Source organism: Lissotriton vulgaris, chromosome 10 (genome assembly GCF_964263255.1).
Source record: "Lissotriton vulgaris chromosome 10, aLisVul1.2, whole genome shotgun sequence".
Lineage (NCBI taxonomy): Eukaryota > Metazoa > Chordata > Amphibia > Caudata > Salamandridae > Lissotriton > Lissotriton vulgaris.
Genome location: NC_141698.1, coordinates 57,858,497 through 57,876,812, shown reverse-complemented (window position 1 = coordinate 57,876,812; position 18,316 = coordinate 57,858,497). Strand labels below are relative to the sequence as shown.

Genomic DNA, 18,316 nt, shown 5'->3' with positions numbered 1-18,316 from the left:
ATTAGCCTCTTCACCCAGTCCAAATTCGTAAATTGATGGGCTATGGCAGGGGAGAGGGCTAACCCTTTCTCCGACAACCAAAGGGGAAATAAACTGCAGAACTGCTGCCCAATAATAAAACAAAAAATGCGGAATCCCCCAACCCCCAGAGGGTATAGGGAGCACCATCTTTTTGTATGTCCTTCTATGCCTTTTGTGGTCCCCAAAAAATCTAGAGCTGAGATTCTCAAGTCTTTTAAAACACACTACTGGGAATTGAAGTGGAATATTTCTGAAAAAGTACAGAAACCTGGGCAACACAAGCATCTTTAACACATTCAACCTTCCATGCAGCGACAAATGAAGATGGTTTATTCTATCTAAGGTAGAATTCGATTTGTCTAATACTGGATTCATGTTAATTTCAGGGATCTTATTAATAGGTGAACAAAGCTTAATTCCCAAGTATGTTGCTTCTCAGACGGTGGGAATACCGTTCGGAGGGTTGCCCCCAACACATAACATCTGAGTTTTAGTTAGGTTTAGTTTATAACCTGACAAGAGCCCAAACTTTGAGGCGAGGTCTTCGGTTGTTGACACAGCAGAGTGAAGGTCAGTAGTGAGAATCACAATGTCGTCTGTGTAAGCAAGAGCTCTATACTCAATGTTGCATACTTTCACAGGTTTGGTATCACTAGACTGATTTAATTTAGATAAAAAGAAATCAATATATAAAGCAAATAATAAAGGTGAACTGGGGCAACCTTGCCTCGTTCCGCGATTAATTGTGAAAAACTCTGACTCTCTACCAGATAAGCGTATGCACGCAGTAGGTAACTGATATAGAGACTTATTTGCTTGGAGCATACCAGGTCCAAATCCCTTCAAACGAAGTACCTCCCAAAGATATAACCATGACACCCTGTTGAATGCCTTCTCGGCATCCAACAGTGCGATTCCAACAGAGGTCTTCGTAGCTTCTGCCCAGTCCATCAAAGCTATCACACGCCGGACATGGTCGGTCGTATCTCGGCCAGGGATAAAACCATGTTGGAATGGTGAAACCAGGGTCGAAATAATACTCGACAGACAGACAGCTAAGATTTTGGAATAAATCTTACTGTCGGCATTGAGTAAGGATATAGGTCTGTAAATAGGATGGTAACAGGGAGGGTTTATCTTTTTTTAGAAACACTGTTATTACTGATTTCCGCCAGGAAAAAGCGGCTAATCCCCTTTGTGCACTTTGGAACGTCACCAATAATTGGTCTTTTAAGACTGACAAGAAGGTTCTAAAAAATTCAAGCGGGATCCCATCTGGTCCCACCGCCTTGCCTACCGCGAGCGATAACATTGCTGCCTCAGGTTCCCCATAAGAGATGTTGGCCACTAGCTCTTCTTTTTGTTGTGGAGTTAATTTAGAAAACTCATTATCTCCCAAAAACCCTGCGATTTTCCCTTCTATTTCACTGGATTCTTCATTTAAGTACAGCTGACTGTAAAAGTAATTAAAAATCTCCAGGACTTCGCGGGTTCTGTATGGATTTGTCCATGTTCATCCTGAATTGAGTCAACCCTCCTAGCTACCTCTTTCTGCCGTAACCTTTTAGCGAGCAAACGGCCTGAATTCTCTTCCACCTCATACAGATCTGCGCAATGTACTACAATTTGGGCCGCTAACTTGGTGGCGAAGCTTTGATATCCCCTAATTTTTTGCACGGCCAGGCTTGTCGCTATTTGATCATAATCTTGAGAGGTGCTGACTGCCAACATAAACTTAAATTCTAGGACCCGGAGTTTGTTCATCTCATCCTCTCGTTCTGCCTCAATCTGTGTTGTTTATTACTGGAATAGATAAGGGTCTCTACCGCGCACCCCGGCCTTAAATGCGTCCCAAACCATACCAATAGAGGCAGATCCGCAATTGAATTAAAAAAACTCCACTATCCATTTAGACATTTGTTCCTGATAAGCAGAATCAACCAGCAACTGACGCTCAAAAGTCCAAGGTTTTTTAGAAGGTCTATATAGTGTTTCTGTTTCTAATTCCAAGATAATTAGATTGTGATCTGACATTATTTTAGGTTGAATGTCGATCTTAGCATTAGTCCACAGTTCCATAGATGTAAAAAAATAATACAATTGAACATGTTTCTGGTGGGGGGGGGGCGGAATAATATGTATACCCAGGGTCCTCGGATCTTTTCAGCGACCAGACGTCTACTAAGCCAAAATCGTTAAAAAGACCCTTGGTAGCCTTAAAGACCTTATTCTTTTTCCCTATATACTGAATATTACAACCAATATTTTCATCTCCTCACATGTGTAAATTACAGTCCCCACATAGAATTACAGGAGACTGCCAGGAGGACAGTTCTATACTGATATCGTTCAGGATATCAGGATCGTCAGAATTGGGACCGTATAGTGAACATACTGTAATAAAAAGGCCGTCAATCCTCAGCTCGATAATCGCCCACCGGCCAAATTGATCACACTTAGCACGTTTACACTCACCCCACCCGTATTTCTTAAGGATAGCAACCCCTCTTGTATGCGATCCTTGCTGTGTACAGCACACAAGTTCCAGACCCAAATCTTTCAACCAAGCCCTGTTGTTCCAAGCAATTTGTGTTTCTTGAACACATAACAGTTCTACCCTCATTGTTTTGAGAATCTGAGCCATAATTCCTCTTTTTTTTCTATTATTCAGTCCGCATACATTCCAAGAGCAAATGGCGAATTTACCCATTTTTAATAAAACCTTGTTTTATCATAGCTGAGAAGCCCCATGAATTCTGTCCCCACATATTAATATGTATGAAGCTTACTGCCGCTACAAACTCCAAAAAGCAAAATGTAGCTGAGGTATATTTATTGAACCATGACTTGCCCACTTTCAAGTGCCTCCACCCCACCACTGTGTTCCTTACGTTCCTTGCCCCGAAACCACCCCCCATACCACCCTTCCTTCTACTACCCCTACCCCTCCCACCGTCCCTTGAACCCACCCAAATGAGGCAAAGGGACTGAATAGTCCCTCTTGGTGATTGAGAGAAAGAGTGAGCGCCCTCCCCACCCCAGTCTCCATGAATAAACACCAGACTAAGGTTTCACGGAGGAAGCTTACACTGCTATCACGCAAGCACATTATCCCTTACAGTGTCCCTAAAAATTATTTTGCAGCTATCTCAGAAGTGAAGAATAGGGTTTTTTCTTTATATATAACCTTGAGCTCGGAGGGATTTAATAAAAAGGCTTGAGCTCCTTTCGCTTGCAGAGGCGAAATCAGTTGGCGTAGATGCCATCTTAATTGTACAGTGGCCTGACAGTAGTCAGGACGCACAAAAAACTCACATCCCTTAGCTCTCCGCTTACGGTCGGGCCGTGCTAGGTCGTATAGGTGCTCCCGGAGCAGAAAATTACTCAAGCAAATCAAAATTGCCCTTGGTTTGGCCTCTGCCCCTCTCGAGCCCCCCCCCGCACCTGAAAGGGAAATCTGTGCACCCTTTGGAGCTCAAGCTCCCATTTTCAATTAGTTAACTCAGGAAAAGCTTCAGTACATAATTCAATCACAAACTGACGAATGTCTTTCCCTTCTAATCCCTCAGGGACGCCAAGTAAGCGCAGATCGTTTCTTCTTGACCTGTTTTAAATGTCAATTAACTTCCAATTAATGTCATCACGGATCGCCTGAAGGGCAGAGACATCAGCTTTCTGGGATACCATCTCATCCTCCATTGAGGAAATTCTTCCTTCAGCTTCTCCGATTCTTGCTGACAGCTCAGTATAGGATTTTGCCACACGTCAGTCCGTATTTTGTAGTTTACGCACTGCACCCTGGACACCCAGGCTTTCTGCTTTAGTCTCCTCTCGGTGGAACATGATGGCCTGGTATATAGTCGTAAGGGTAATGGCATTATCAAGTTCTTCAAAGTTAGGACTTGGGCCCGTTCTACTGTCATTTGTCACACCGACTTGATCTGTTGCACAAGAGTCTAAGATTGGTGTCCCATCATTACCTATTACCTGCCCAGGCATAAGATTACATGGACGTGACACCTCTTGCGCTTTTCGCACAGTATTTTCCCCTAGCAGTGACATGCTGTTCTTCTCGTCCTCGAGAGGTGCAGAGCTCGCCAAGCTTCTGTCGTCCGCCCAGTCGAGATCCACACTTTCCCTCTCTGAGACGACAGAGACATCTGACATGGAGTAAAATTTCCCCCCTGACACCCACAAGAGTCCACCTCCATAGCCACTTCAGCTAAGGGGATCTGTTTATCAGATACAAAGTCAACTCTAAGCTTGAGAGGAGCTGCACCCAGAGCAGCGGCATCTGAAGAGACTAGACCGTGGTAGTTATTAGACTGATACTCACCAATACTTTTGGACAGTGAGATCGACTGGTCACAAGGGGGATGGGGCGGAGGCAAGATGGCGGACATGGTTGTGTCTGAGTGAGGTGGGACACAAGCGCTCTCTGTGATTCCCCCCCTGCTCGTCCCTGCTTACTGATATTGGCGAGGAAACTAAGGTGGCTCCTGAGAATGTGGTGCTCGATTTCGTGCTTGATTTCGTGAGGCGAAACAGACAAGGAGTCTGGCATGCAGAGGCTTTTTTTCTGTTGTGGCTGATTCCCGGTTATAAACGCCGATTTTCAATGAGGCAAAACAAACAAGGAGCCCGGTATGCCGAGGCTGTTGTTGCTCTTATCTACCCCACCTCACAAACGCCGACTTTAGCTGCTTACCGCGGGGTTCTGTGGTTGCCGCCTCAGCATTAGCGGTGGCGGCTGTCTGAGTAAACTTCGGCAGCCGAAGAAGGAGAAGCGGGCTGAGGCAATCGGTCTGCGGCACCGGAGCGGTCTCGAAGCTCAGGAGCGGAGCGCAGATTCATCGAGGATGGGGCCCAAGAACACTAACTCCAGCGCGGCTCCCAAAGGACCTAAGACTCGTGCAGCGGCTGCTGCAACTACGTCGATCACAGTGCAACTGAGTCCCCTGGTGCTGGCCCCTAGTGGCGGACTGCAGATGGAGCAGAATGCACAGAAGGGAATTCAGACTGCCATCGAGTTGGGAGCTGCGGAGTTACGAGATTTTCCGACCGCGCTAGCCCCCGATGTTGCGGACTTCCCTGGTTCAAAGACAGTAATTGCAGAGATTTTTTTTAAAAAGCCCGGCCCCAATCCAAAGTCGGTTCAAGTACCAATATTAGTGGCTCTAAACAGTAAAAGTAACTGAACTACTCCCGGTACGTTAAAAACGGTAACAAATTGTTTGGGGACTCCCCCCTCCGCTCCTCCCCCTTGTGCACTGTGTTAATTCTAAGGAAAGAAATCTGCTGCTAGACGTGTTCATCAGATAATATAATCATTACTGGACTGTGCCCGATACACATACCTTGGACATCATTGTTTAAACTGACATATAAAACATGTTTACTCTATCCCGAGGACCATTCACTTGCCAAACTGGGAAATGTTTCAGATTTTATCTTGAGCCAAGGTATAAATGTTGTGAGATGTTTGCCTATTTTGCATTTCCTGCAGCAATATTTTTTAATGCAACTGCAGAGACTCACAAAATACTGCCAATACACTGTTTCTACGTGTATGTTATTTCCATCTTATCAACCCGTACTGCATGCTGTGTATGTGCACTTGAGATACATTACTTCATCTAAATATGCCTTTGGCTGGTCCAGGGCCTCCATGCTCAGAAATCCACAGCAATACTAGCAGATACAAAAGCATTATAAAGAATTGCTATAATCCTCAAAGGAAGAATACAAACCTCAGTTCGGTCTCTACCTAGACATAAATCATTTCAAACTAAGTTTGTGGATACCAGTTGGGTATGTTATGGAGCTCTCCAACTCTTTGATGTCATACAGACAGCAACACAAAGGCTGCAAGTGACACAATAGTTAATCAACAATCACTCTGTTTAAACTGAGACTACACAAGGACAGAAGACACCTGAGCCATGACAGTGGAAGAGAAGTGAATCGCAGAAGCAGCACAAGGAAACAAGAGAACCTCAGGGTTTGCAGACAAAGATAAGACTGCCTTGTAGCACCTGGCCAGGGAAAGAAAAGAACCCGCAGCACTGAAGCCAGTTTTTACTTTACAGGGAGACATCAGCCATATTGTGTGGACAAAGCTTTCTCCTCATCAGCCTAATGCAGTAGGAAGTCTATGTGTCTCACCTGGAAAAACTGCAGCTGCTTCTCGTGATTCCAGAAAAAGGGGTGCTTCAGGATACATTGTGCGGCGGGTCGAAGCTGTGGCTCTTCCTTAATCATTGCTTCAATCAGGTCCAGGGCCACAATAGCCTCTTGAGAAGGAATGAAAAGGAAAACACATTTTTAGAGAGCGCTCATCACCCTGGTGCTACATCTCAAGACAAACAGACTCGGTTGAACCTGTTGCAACGGTTCGAGAGAGCATCCTAGATCTGCGCGACAAGACAGGGGTGACTGAGACTGAGTGACTGAGAGTGAGTGAACGAGAGAGAGTGTGTACGTGTGTGAGAGAAAAAGAGAGAGAGAAGAGAGGAAGACAGAGTGGGAGACAGACAGAGAGAAATCTGGGGCAGCTAGGAGTAGCACCAAGCAGCACTCAATCTTTTGCAGATGCACAGAGGGTGTGTTATGTATATGTGAGCGCGCAGTAAAAACTGTTTCTCGATGGTGAGATTAAAATAGGACAGGAGAATGTGAAGAAATTCTTCTGTACAGGAACTCCCTACACACTTATGCCAGTAGAATGTTACATGTAATGAGTCTACTCAACATTTTATCTGTTTTGGAACTTTTATCATGATATTAGAAAAATATTATTTTTAAACCCATTATTTATTGCTAACAGATTGATTTGTTTTAACTTTTTATGTAATTTAAATACAATAGAAGTTTGCTTCGCAGTTTCCAAATATATATCACATGCAATATAACAAGAAGGAAAACATATACTCATCTAGAAAATCTACATTATGAGAGTGATTAACTGCATATATTTATCCAGTAAATTGTGATTACAAAGTATTTATGACAAGTCGTGTGGCTGTTTTCACAGTACTTTCTAATTCACTTGTGGGCACACTTCTTCCCATGATTTACAATGTATTTGCCCCTTGATTTAATTGTATGATGTTATTTGTATCTTTTATGGATTTTTATATCCGAATAAAGATTAATTGAATTGAGTTCAGCTTGCTTTTTACCCTTCCTATCCAAAGACCGTCAGAGGATTGTTATGACCCCAGGCACCAAACTTTCACTACCTTTCCACAGCTCCCTCGGTAAGTCATAGACATGGCACTCGGTTAAGTGAACAGTCTTGTCGATAAAGTGTAGATCTTCCACACCGTAACCGATGCACTATAGGATGTGCAAGTCCTTTCAGGCAATCTAGTAGCGGGGGCAATTCCCACCTGACCCACTCTAGATCTATGAAGAGAATTAATTTCTAGGCACCTTACATACTTGCCACCTCCCATTGAATGTTTCATTGCTTTGAGGTAAAACAAGGTTCAAACCATGTACCCATTCTGGAGAAATAAGGACCCCTGGAGCTGATAGCAAATACACTCCCTTCTCTAGCTTCTCTCAGGTTCATTGGTAGAAGTGTTGTCTCCATTCCCCAATCAAGTCCTTGGTCTCATAGAGTAAGAGCAAGAACAGGGTCTGAGCCCACTCCATCCCTTACCTTTCTCAATATTCTCAGAAGGGCGGTAGATAGAAGCGCTGTCTCTGCATTCCAATTCAAATTATTGGCCTACTTCTGGAGCAATAACCTCTAGGAGGAAAAAGCAAGTAGAAGATCCATGCCCTTGCTCCTCACAAGAGTGATTGCCCCTGGAGGGTGGTAGAAATGTTGTGTCTGCATCCCCAATCGCTTTATATAGCGCAAATTAGACCAGAAGGTATCAGGTATCAGAGCCCTTTACATGAGCGCCAGTTTTGTTACATAAGGACACATTCATTTTGTTAGGCACCGGGAGATTACGCTATTAGCCCAGATTCACAGGATGTTGAGCGTCGTTGCCGAGAGCCGAACCTGGTTCCCCAGCTTCAAGGTCGACCACTCTAGCTGGTAGGCTCCATCCTCTCCCCAATTGTTTTGGGCTCTGTCTGGAGTGATAATCTCCAGGGAGCATACGCAAGTGCAGGGTACAAGTCCATTCCCTCCCTTGCCTCTCTTTGGAGCAAACCCCTTTTAATGGTGATAGACATGTTTTGTTTATAAGTCCAATGGCCTCCTTCTCAAAGGATCTCCCTTGGCTAGGACTCCACTGTGGGCTCGGAATATGCACGAAAGTCTCATGTTATTCTTACCATGACTCTCTTCTTCCAAGTACTGAAGCTCGTACTTCCCCATCAGAATGTTGCTTTGCCGCCTTAAACTGTCCCCAAATGGATGCTGCCCATGTGACACTACATAGTAAAACACACAGCCTGCGGAGAAAATATCCACTGCGTTCGTCTGGAAGAGAAGAATACAGGTAAACAATTGAAAAGTACAATTCCAATCAACATTTCTGATCTTCAATAACCTTTTGCGCTATTTGTCAAGCTGTACATTTTAAATAAAGGTTGTGTGATGAAGATAATGATTAGGCAGACACTAGGCCACATGCACTATGCAGACAGAGATCATGTTGAAGGAAAGTATGCATATAGCTCATGGGATGGGCACACTGATATAACTTTCTACCACCTTAGCCATATGTCTCACTAGCTTGGTAGAAACATTTATAATTGCTTTAACTGACTTAAGGAACAGTCACACACTTGCCCTAAAAATCAACAGCGAACTTTAAAATAATAAGGAAAAAAGAAAAGCACAAAAATATGGAAAGGAAGGGCAAGAGGAATGGTTGGCACACCAATCAACAAATTATTTTGAAAATCTGAGCTAACCTTGAGCAGAAACACAAGATTAAGTGTTGACATCATATAATTCCTATAGGCGACCAGTAAAGGCCTCCCGTCTAGTAAAGGCCACCTTTTATTCAATCAGATTCTGGATTTCAGATATATTCAGTGTATTGATTCCAAAGGGACATACTTGGAAAGGCTTTATATATAAGGAATAACCAGTCTAGTCATAAATCGCAGGGAAGAAAGGCTTAATTTAATCTTTACATAAGAAAATAATCTTTAATCACTATCACCAATGTGTGATGATGATGAAGTATTTATAGAGCGCAACAATAACCTAAGGTGTCTAGGCGTGTGAACTTGAGCTGGTATATGTTAGTATATGTCCTTCACGTTTCAGGCTTGCATACTTTACATATTTTTTCTATCAGATTTCTATCGGGCAACCACTACAGCTGTGGTTTTTTTAATGATCATGTTTCAAAATCACTAGTATAACACATTGCAATCACATTTTGTATCAAAGTAGAGATGGTGCAGTTTCAGCAGATGTCACAGACGGGTGAGATAAGGAATTCCCATCATTGATACCTACAGGCTTGGCTCAGATCTGCACACTTGAGGAGTAGGCAAACCATGTGAATTTAGGAAAGGCTCATCAGCATGTTCTGTGATCAATGATGTAAGTGGTCTGAAGACATCACTCCCCCTAAGGGGAACAGGATGTTTCTTGAGGTGCAAGGTAGAAACCATCAGAGCAACGGAAGTCTTTGGGATTACTTATCATCAGTTAAGGCAGAGCCGACAGACTCTGGCTTTTCCGTGACTGATCGCTTACTTCAGTCTTGCGTGGCAACCAAGGGCAGAGAAGCCGTTCTAAGGTACGGTGTGAAATAGATCTTTTCTACTGTAAAAGACCGGGAGGCTATGGCCAAATAAAAGGAAGACCACAGTTTGGGTGGCAGGGTCTGCATGGAACTCAGGGATTTGGCCAAAGACCTGCTCTAAAGCACCTCAGCCACTGAGATCTCAAAGAGATTCTTGCCATCAAATGGCAGGTTGGCGACTTAGTGCTGCACCATAAATAAAGGATGTTGGGCTCAAGCCTCCAAGATTATCTGGGGCGTACCCCAGGGACCATCCCTCAGCCCGACACTGTTCAACATCTACATGGCCCCGCTCGCACAAGTCGCCCGACAGAACGACCTCAACATAATCTCCTACGCTGACAACACTCAACTGATCCTCTCCCTCACTAAGGACCCCCTCACCGCCAAATCCAACCTCCACGAAGGAATGAAGGCCGTTGCCGATTGGATGAAGATCAGCAGACTGAAGCTGAACATGGACAAGACAGAGGTCCTCATCCTTGGCTCCAACCCTTCAGCCTGGGACGACTCCTGGTGGCCTACGGTACTGGGAGCAGCCCTGACACCCACCGAGCACGCACGCAACCTAGGAGTCATCCTCGACTCAACACTCTCCATGACCAAGCAAGTCAACGCAGTCTCCTCCTCTTGTTCCAACACCCTCTGCATGCTCCGCAAGATCTACAGGTGGATCCCGACAGATACAAGAAGAACAGTCACACAGGCCCTCGTCAGTAGCAGACTCGACTTTGGAAACGCCCTCTACGCAGGAGCCCATGCCAAGCTCATCATTCGACTGCAACGCATTCAAAACCCCTCTGCACGCCTGATCCTCGACGTACCACGCCACATCACCCCCCACCTGAGAAACCTGCACTGGCTCCCCATCAACAAGAGGATTTCCTTCAAGCTCCTCATCCACGCACACAAGGCACTCCACAAGACCGGCCCAGCCTACCTCAACAGACGACTCATCTTCTACATCCCCAACCGCCAGCTCCTTTCCGGCGACCTCGCACTCCCCACCATAACTCGCATCTGAAGAACAACCACTGGCGGCAGATCCTTTTCCCACCTCGCCGCCAAGACCTGGAACACCCTCCCACTGAGCCTACGACAGACCCAAGACCTGCTGACCTTCAGGAGGCTACTCAAGACCTGGCTGTTCGAGCAGTAGCGCCCCCCCCCTCTTTTTTTCCCCAGCGCCTTGAGACCCTCACAGGTAAGTAGTGCGCTCTACAAATTCTTGATTGATTGATTGGCATGTTCTACTTTGGTTTATTTACTGTATACGTATTTGTTTTATGGTTTTCTACGTGCAATTCCACCCTTTTGGTAGCCTGATGTTTTAAATCACCATAGTGAGATAATCACTGAAACCGGGCCCACAAAATACTCACCACATGCTACAGAAAAGGAAAGTCTTACAGCAGAGGAGTAAATGCCTGAATGTGTTTTACACATGGTTGAAAATGCAGAAAAGCTAGGCAATCATGGTTATGCTTGGACTAGGTACTGCCAAGGTCATACTTACAGGGTGTTCCTTCATGTCTTCCACCAAAACTTCTGGAGCAATCCAGCCTTCAGTGCCTGGAATCCCTGAGCGCAGGCTGAAACTATGGCGTCCAGGCACCAGCTTCTTGCACAAACCAAAATCGGAGATGACAGCTCGGATTTTCCCATGTGCATTGGGCAATGAGATGAGGATATTGCAGGGTTTCAGATCACGATGAACTGAAAAGGAGAGAGGTTTAGAGAGTGCCCTGCAAAGGAAAAGGAGACCCCACCCTACCCTCTCAATGCTGAAAATGGAAGGGTTCACAAAAAGAAGTAAAGGACAGATTGATGTCTGAGAACTACAGTACGAAAGGACTAGGTACAGCATTGCCTCCCCAGGGATGACCCATGCCAGACATTCAATTATTTTTGGGGATATATAACCTGAGTTTAACTTCTGAAAAAATAACCAGTGGGATCCACTTTGATTTCAACAATACCTTTCATAGTGGTCCATGTTTAACCCTTTAGAGCCAATTAAGAAATTCGAGAAGGCTTGTGACGGGCAATTAAATGTAACATCGGGCTATGGAGAGGCTGACGGGAGCTTTGGGCAACAAAGATAGGTGGTGGATGGAGCTTACTTTGACAGACGGAACGCGTGCCATAGAGTTGAGTCCTGGTTCCAAGACACTTCAATGTAACCAGAAATACTCCCTTACAGGGAGGAAATAGAGGGTTGGTCTACCCATAATGGATTTGTCATAGTGGAGAACATGGGAAGAGTGCTTTTCCACTAACTTGTATTTCAAAAACAGACATGTAACATGTGTAAAATATATTTTTACAGACTTCACAAATATGAGATTCATTCCTCAGACTATCTTTTCTAAGTTTATGTTTTAAATATGAACAGGACTTTATCTGTAAAGGTTTTCTCGCCTAGGTGAAGCCTCCAGCAGTCATTTCTACTGCGGTGTGTTCACATGAACCTGCATGATACTCAGTTTATGGTGTTTTTACTACATACACAAAACTAGAATATAATGAAAACAAAAGATAAAGAGCACAATATTTCTTCAGAGTCAGGCTGCCGACTGGTAGCTTACTGTGAGTATAAACAGCCCTCATGTTACCATGTACCTAAAAGAACTCGACCATTGCTGGATGTCTAAATCTGTCTTAAGTCTGTAGGCTGAACCAGGGGCACTGACACGCAGCATTGAGGGCTGGTGTAAGATCAATGTTTCTTTTGCAGTCTACCTTGTACAAAGCCCTTACCGATATTCAAGGAGTGCAGGTGTGCCAGGCCGGACATCGTCTGAGAAAGGAGTGATATCGGGTCCAGACCACATTGGTCAATGTCAGGGTTCTCAACATACTAAGGGTCAGAAGGACGCAGAAGGGAGGGAAGGGGAGAAAAGAAATTGAAGGAGGTGAAGCAACAAGAGAAGGCAACAGGTCAGAGCCAACACACAAGTAAAGTTGGGAAAGCCGGAGAAGGGTGGAGTAAATATATGAACGGAAGGAGAGGTAGCAGGTCAGAGATGGGAAGGGAGAGGTAATGCGGAAACGCGAGAGATGGAAGAGGAGGCATGGTGTAAGGTGAGACAAAAAAAGGATAAATAGGGAATGCATACAGGTGCAATGAAAAACAAGCCAAGAAAAGACAAAGAGGAAGCGACAAAGAAGAATTACGAGGGAGAACGTTCAATAATGAAATACAGCAGGAGTGGCAAAAAGAGAGAGTGAACAAGAAGGTGGAAGTAACAGAGGGGATTTGGGGGAAAGAGAATGGGCAGGGAGGCAAATCGAGAAAGAAACATTTGATTAATGCAGTGTTACATATTTCCTAAATAATATATATTTAAAAGTAATACATATAAAAATAAAGGACATGGAAATTATCCTAGTTCAGTGATGACATATTGTGTGGTATGTACAATCATCGCTTGCAGCACAATATATCTTACTATGTACCCCAACAGCAGAGCAGTGTTCCACAGCATATGGCCGGGATTGGCATGTTATCCTGCCTGTGCCTCTACATCTGGATAGACTGTGTTCAATCATGGTCCAGTAATGGGCAGCAAACGCCAAGGCAGCAAGCCATGCGGTACCAGCCTGCCTGCATGCTGGCTTAGGATAATTCTCTTTACACCCTGCTGTACCTCTACCCACTCTCCATCTGCCTCCATGTAACAGGTCCTCACCTCTTGCAACGTGGCAGCACAGAGCTCAGTGGCAATGTACTGAAACTGCTTGTCCCGCTCCATACAAAAATAGCGGATCACGTTGGGGTGCTCGTCGGACTCCCGCAGTAGCTGCACCTCTCGGTCCACAAAGTTAAAGCATTCTGGCAGGATCCGCTTCACCGCCACCTGTCTACTGTCAAAGGAGCCCCTAGGGAGAGAGGGAGATCGCTGAGCGTGGCAATGAGAGAGAAGTGGGTTTCCATCCATCCTGGCAGACAATACACTCATTGGCAAGATGAAACTCAACGGGTTTACACACTGGTCCTGGCACAGAACAAATGATCTGAGAGCACTGTAGGAGGTTGACACAGTAAGACTAATTTCAGAGGTCTGCCACTGACTTGCTCAATAACAATGATCTGAGAGCCATACCAGGGGTTAGCACCTTAATAAGGACCTGTGAGTGCCACCCAGATGTGGCACAGTAATACAAACCTGAGACTATTACATTTAGGTGTCAGAGTATCACTCATCTGAGAGTGTTACAAGGTTCTAGCAAAATAACCATGAGCTCCGAGGTCTGTACCAGTTCCAGGATAACTCAGATGTAGGTGATGCAAGCTGGTTAAAAAACTGGAACAGTTCTCACATCTGTGTTAGACATTACCATTCTACAGCAATAGGAAAAAGATATCTCTATACCAAAGCTGTCTACACGCCTCTATACTTAAGCTACAGGAGTGAGATATCTATATAGCAAGGCTGTGTGAAAGACATTACTATAATAGAGCTATGTGGGATAGCTTCTATATTCCAGAGCGGTGTCCCAGGCATCTCTGTACTAACGCTATAGGAGAAAGATCATTACACTGCTTCTGTGTGAGAAGCATCCTTATACTAGTGCTACGTGTAAGAGATGGCTCTACATCGAAGTTGTGCGAGAGACATCTCTATACGGCAGCTATAAGAGAGCGCCTTCTCCATGATCGCTATGCTAGAACTCTAGGAGTCAGGTATGTCCATGTGTTAATCTTGGCTATGCTGGAGCTTTGTGAAAGTCCCCTCTATAATCACCACTAAGTGAGATTCAGCTTTGTTACTTGAGTTATATAAGTGATCCCACCGCTGAGGCCTTATAAGCTTTGGAGGAGGTTCGGCTCCTTGACCAGCTCTATATGGGAAGAAGGTTCCATCACAGACCTGAGGTGAGGGCCAGCTCCATCACCAGAGCTATGTGGGAGTTTGCTCATCACCACATCTACGGGAGGCCCTGCTCTGTCAAAGGACCTGCGTGGGTACGTGTGGGGCGGTTCCACTACCGTTGATGCGCGATGTTCGATTCCATCACAGGAGCAATGTAAACAACAGTATTGTTGCCTCCAGTACTAAAGTCATTTGGGGGTATTCTACACCACTGGAGTAACATTGGTGTTGGTTCTATTACAGAAAAGCACAACACTTGCCACTTTCCCTTGTCATTCTCTTACCTGAACACAAAAGTACCTCCAGCTCCGTGACCCAGCACCTCTTTGGGGTTAAATGAGATCTTCCCCACGTAAATCATCTCATCAGTGTCATCTGTAAGAAGACGCTCATGTGAGAAGTAGCAATATGTGAAGCAAGTTTCCAATGTGCCACAATTGCACCACACAAACACCCCCCCACACACACACACACTGCCATTCAAAGAGAAGACATTCAGCCAAATGACATATTAGACTATCCTCCAAATGATAACAGCTTATCAAATGGCTCTGATTTAGACTTATAGTAGAGAAATTAAGAATAGCTGACATCATATGGACTGTCCATTCCAAAAAAAGATCATAGAATGCCAAACTTTCAGAATGCAGACCCAACTGGAACGAAATGTGGCACATTTCATACCCTGGGACACAAAAATTCTAGAAAAGTCAACAGCTGAAACATTGGTAGTAGCCAGGACTAGGGTGTGAAGCTAGACGTGCTCCTCATTGGACGAAATTTGTTGGACCACCTTCGAGCCTTTGGAAACAACAATGGTGCCGCAATGGCAGTGTCAATGCCGGTACAGCACAACACATGACTCCTTCCAAGAAGGGGGCAGTTAGTCTCAGCTTGAAAGTAAAGTACTCAGAGGCAAGAGATTTTTACCCAGGGAGCCAGAGAAACGGGTAGATGAGGAGGGTGCTGGAGTGCAAGTTGGCCTAGAACATATAGGACTATCCTATAGTTCTATGAAAAAAACTCAGTAAGAAATGTTAAAGATTTATACATTTGTGCGATGGCTGACTTATCAGTTAGAGGAGAGGTGACATCCTCTATTGTTTCTTATTAATCAGCACATTTCACTTACATTAAGCATGCAATCTAAAAGAAAGCAAAAAGTGTCATCACTTTTCATTAATAACAACAACCTATGTAAATAAAATTAACTATAGTATATGAATAACAAGTGCAACATTGCACAACATCAAAGGACACCACTATTGAATGGATGTTTCGACCTTTCACTTCCAGTAGCCAAACTTCCGATCTCGCTCGGAAGGGCTCCTAACGACATCTGTCATGAGCGAGTCTGAGTCACGAGTGCGATTTCCGACCGACTCGTCTCACGATGTGAATATCGCCATGTGCTACGAGCAACTAGTACCCGTCAGTGAAGCCCTCCGGACGACTACAACATGACCGGCTTGTGCAGCACAATGGGTTCGATTAAGGAGCGACCAAGTCCGATGCGCGTGTCGAGCAGCCGGATCAACTCGGAACTTCCGACTCAAAAAAGCTCTGGCAAGCAGACTTCGGGGGCCTGTAGCGGGCCCCCCTTCACCCGTAGCCCTTCGACTCGTCACAGGGGGACCCAACGGACCTCCCTCCACATGCATGTACAGTGTGGGGGTCCCGACACGTCCCGACAACAGGGGGCGCCCTTTTTCATGATGTCCTTTTTTCACAATGGAAGCCTACATACGCAACGTTCAACAGGCTCCCATTAATTTCAATGGGGCTCTGAGCGACCCAAGTCCATCAGCGCACACTTGCATCGTACTCGGGCGCTCGGAGCTCAGGAGCACAAGTCAGTTGGAAAGCTCTACGGGACCGAGTCGGCCGTAGGGCTATCCGAGCGAGATCGTAATCGGGCCCTAAGTGTTTAACAAAGGGTGCAGAGTTTGATTTTCTAAGAAATGTAGGAGACTGGAATGGTTCTCATTTTATTCCTCTGAGCATTAGGCATTATTTTCATAGTCCTGGACAGATGTGTTGAGTCACTCTATATAGAAATTGAACCTATCAGCTTAGGTTTTCTGTGGATATATGCACTCGGCCTATGGAAACCTACACATAGCCACTGAATTGGTAGACAAAGAGTTGTACAGACAATAAAGGATATACTAATAACCACGTACACTATCATTCGCGTAATCACTTGTGCTGCATCGTGTTCCCATGCAAAGACAAATGCACCCCTCTTATTCCAAATGCGTCAACACTGGCTCTTACGCTTTTATATTCTTACCTGGAGTTACTGTGGGATCTACGGAGGCCATGAGGACTCAAATGAGGCAGTATGTCGCTCCCTCTGAAATATACCTTAATGTATAATTCACATATGGTGTCACATTTGCTGATGGGGATACCTTAGATTTGTGGATGATGAACCATCTAAGAATGAACATCGGTTCACTTGACCAAAAGTGCAACTTGCCTGTCCAGTTGTGAAGGCAGAAGCAGACACTGGATTGAGTGGACTACACTTCTGATCCAGTCTGCTAAAGCCTTGGGTCACTGCATGGATCCGCATTTAACCATGAAATCATGCATCAAACATCGGGTTAAGACAGCAAATGACCATCCTCTATTTTGCATTGAATAAAGGCCCCTTTACAACCTCTGAACATTTGCTCTTCTCATGAGGCATTCATTATTTCCGGAACAGGCTGTGGATATGCTATTCTTGCAGGTAAGCCAAAATCTTACTCTTACGAAGTTAGTCCTTCACACATCAGCCATGCTTTTCGTGGGTGCTTGGAAAATTGACCATATCAAACCTGTGCTGACACATTTGATTGATTGTTCTGGTCTAGATTAAGCTTTCCTATTCGGCGTGCAGGTCTATTCACCTGTAGTTGTTCATCTAGTTGGAATCCATACCACTAGATCCCAACTTTGTCTGGAAGTACACACATTTGGGAGAACTTCCAGGCCTTTATGATCTTTTTCTGAAATCATCAGCCACTATTTTTCACTTTTTGTTCAAACACATATTGCCTAAACTACTTTTTTACCAGCAGACATTAAAAATGTAGATGTGCAATCAATTATTTGCTTTGCTCCTTGGACTTAATTGTGTATTTTATTTATTCTGCTCTTCACTTTTGTACAGTAGATGATTATCTTTGTAAGTACTTTTCATTTTAATATTTATTATTGTGTATTTTTTTTAGAGCAGCAGCAAACTGTGTTCTGTTTATGCTATATAGGTTATACATTAAAAACAATGCAACCATGCGTTAGCCCCTTCTCCCTGTAAAACACACGCTTACCACCCAGTTCTCATGCAAATTGGTGTAAACGTTATACAGTGCAAACATAAATGTGCTTCCTCACTCCCATGCACATAAACAAGTATTTCATCATTCCAATGCGGAAAACAAAAACATGCTGTATGGGTTACTTGATTTAATCTCAGTCTCTAGCAATTATTCTCGGTCGCAATCCAGTTCATCGTTTTTTTAGCCCACTATGCCAACTCAGACAGGAACCAGCCATGTGCAAATTAGACTTGGTCTTGCTCCAATAGGAACAGTCCAGACCAAATAGCGAAGCCAGGTCTTCTCTGAGCCGAAACGCATCAGATCTGGAGGTTTACATATGCTTGTCTGGAGTGGACCTGGCCTTGCGGTTTGAGTTGGA

General features: G+C 44.6%; 1 protein-coding gene across 1 annotated transcript in view; it reads right to left on the bottom strand.

The window, feature by feature from the left end:
• The window catches only part of ERN2 (endoplasmic reticulum to nucleus signaling 2), a 189,704-nt gene that overhangs the window by 33,485 nt on the left and 137,903 nt on the right, over positions 1 to 18,316 (bottom strand). Inside the window, exons 14-19 of the mRNA XM_086940449.1 lie at positions 14,911 to 15,001; positions 13,442 to 13,631; positions 12,510 to 12,609; positions 11,266 to 11,465; positions 8,317 to 8,464; positions 6,187 to 6,314 (exon numbers count right to left, since the gene is read on the bottom strand). Coding sequence (XP_086796575.1) covers positions 6,187 to 6,314; positions 8,317 to 8,464; positions 11,266 to 11,465; positions 12,510 to 12,609; positions 13,442 to 13,631; positions 14,911 to 15,001 — 857 coding nt within the window. The remainder of the gene's footprint in view (positions 1 to 6,186; positions 6,315 to 8,316; positions 8,465 to 11,265; positions 11,466 to 12,509; positions 12,610 to 13,441; positions 13,632 to 14,910; positions 15,002 to 18,316) is intronic.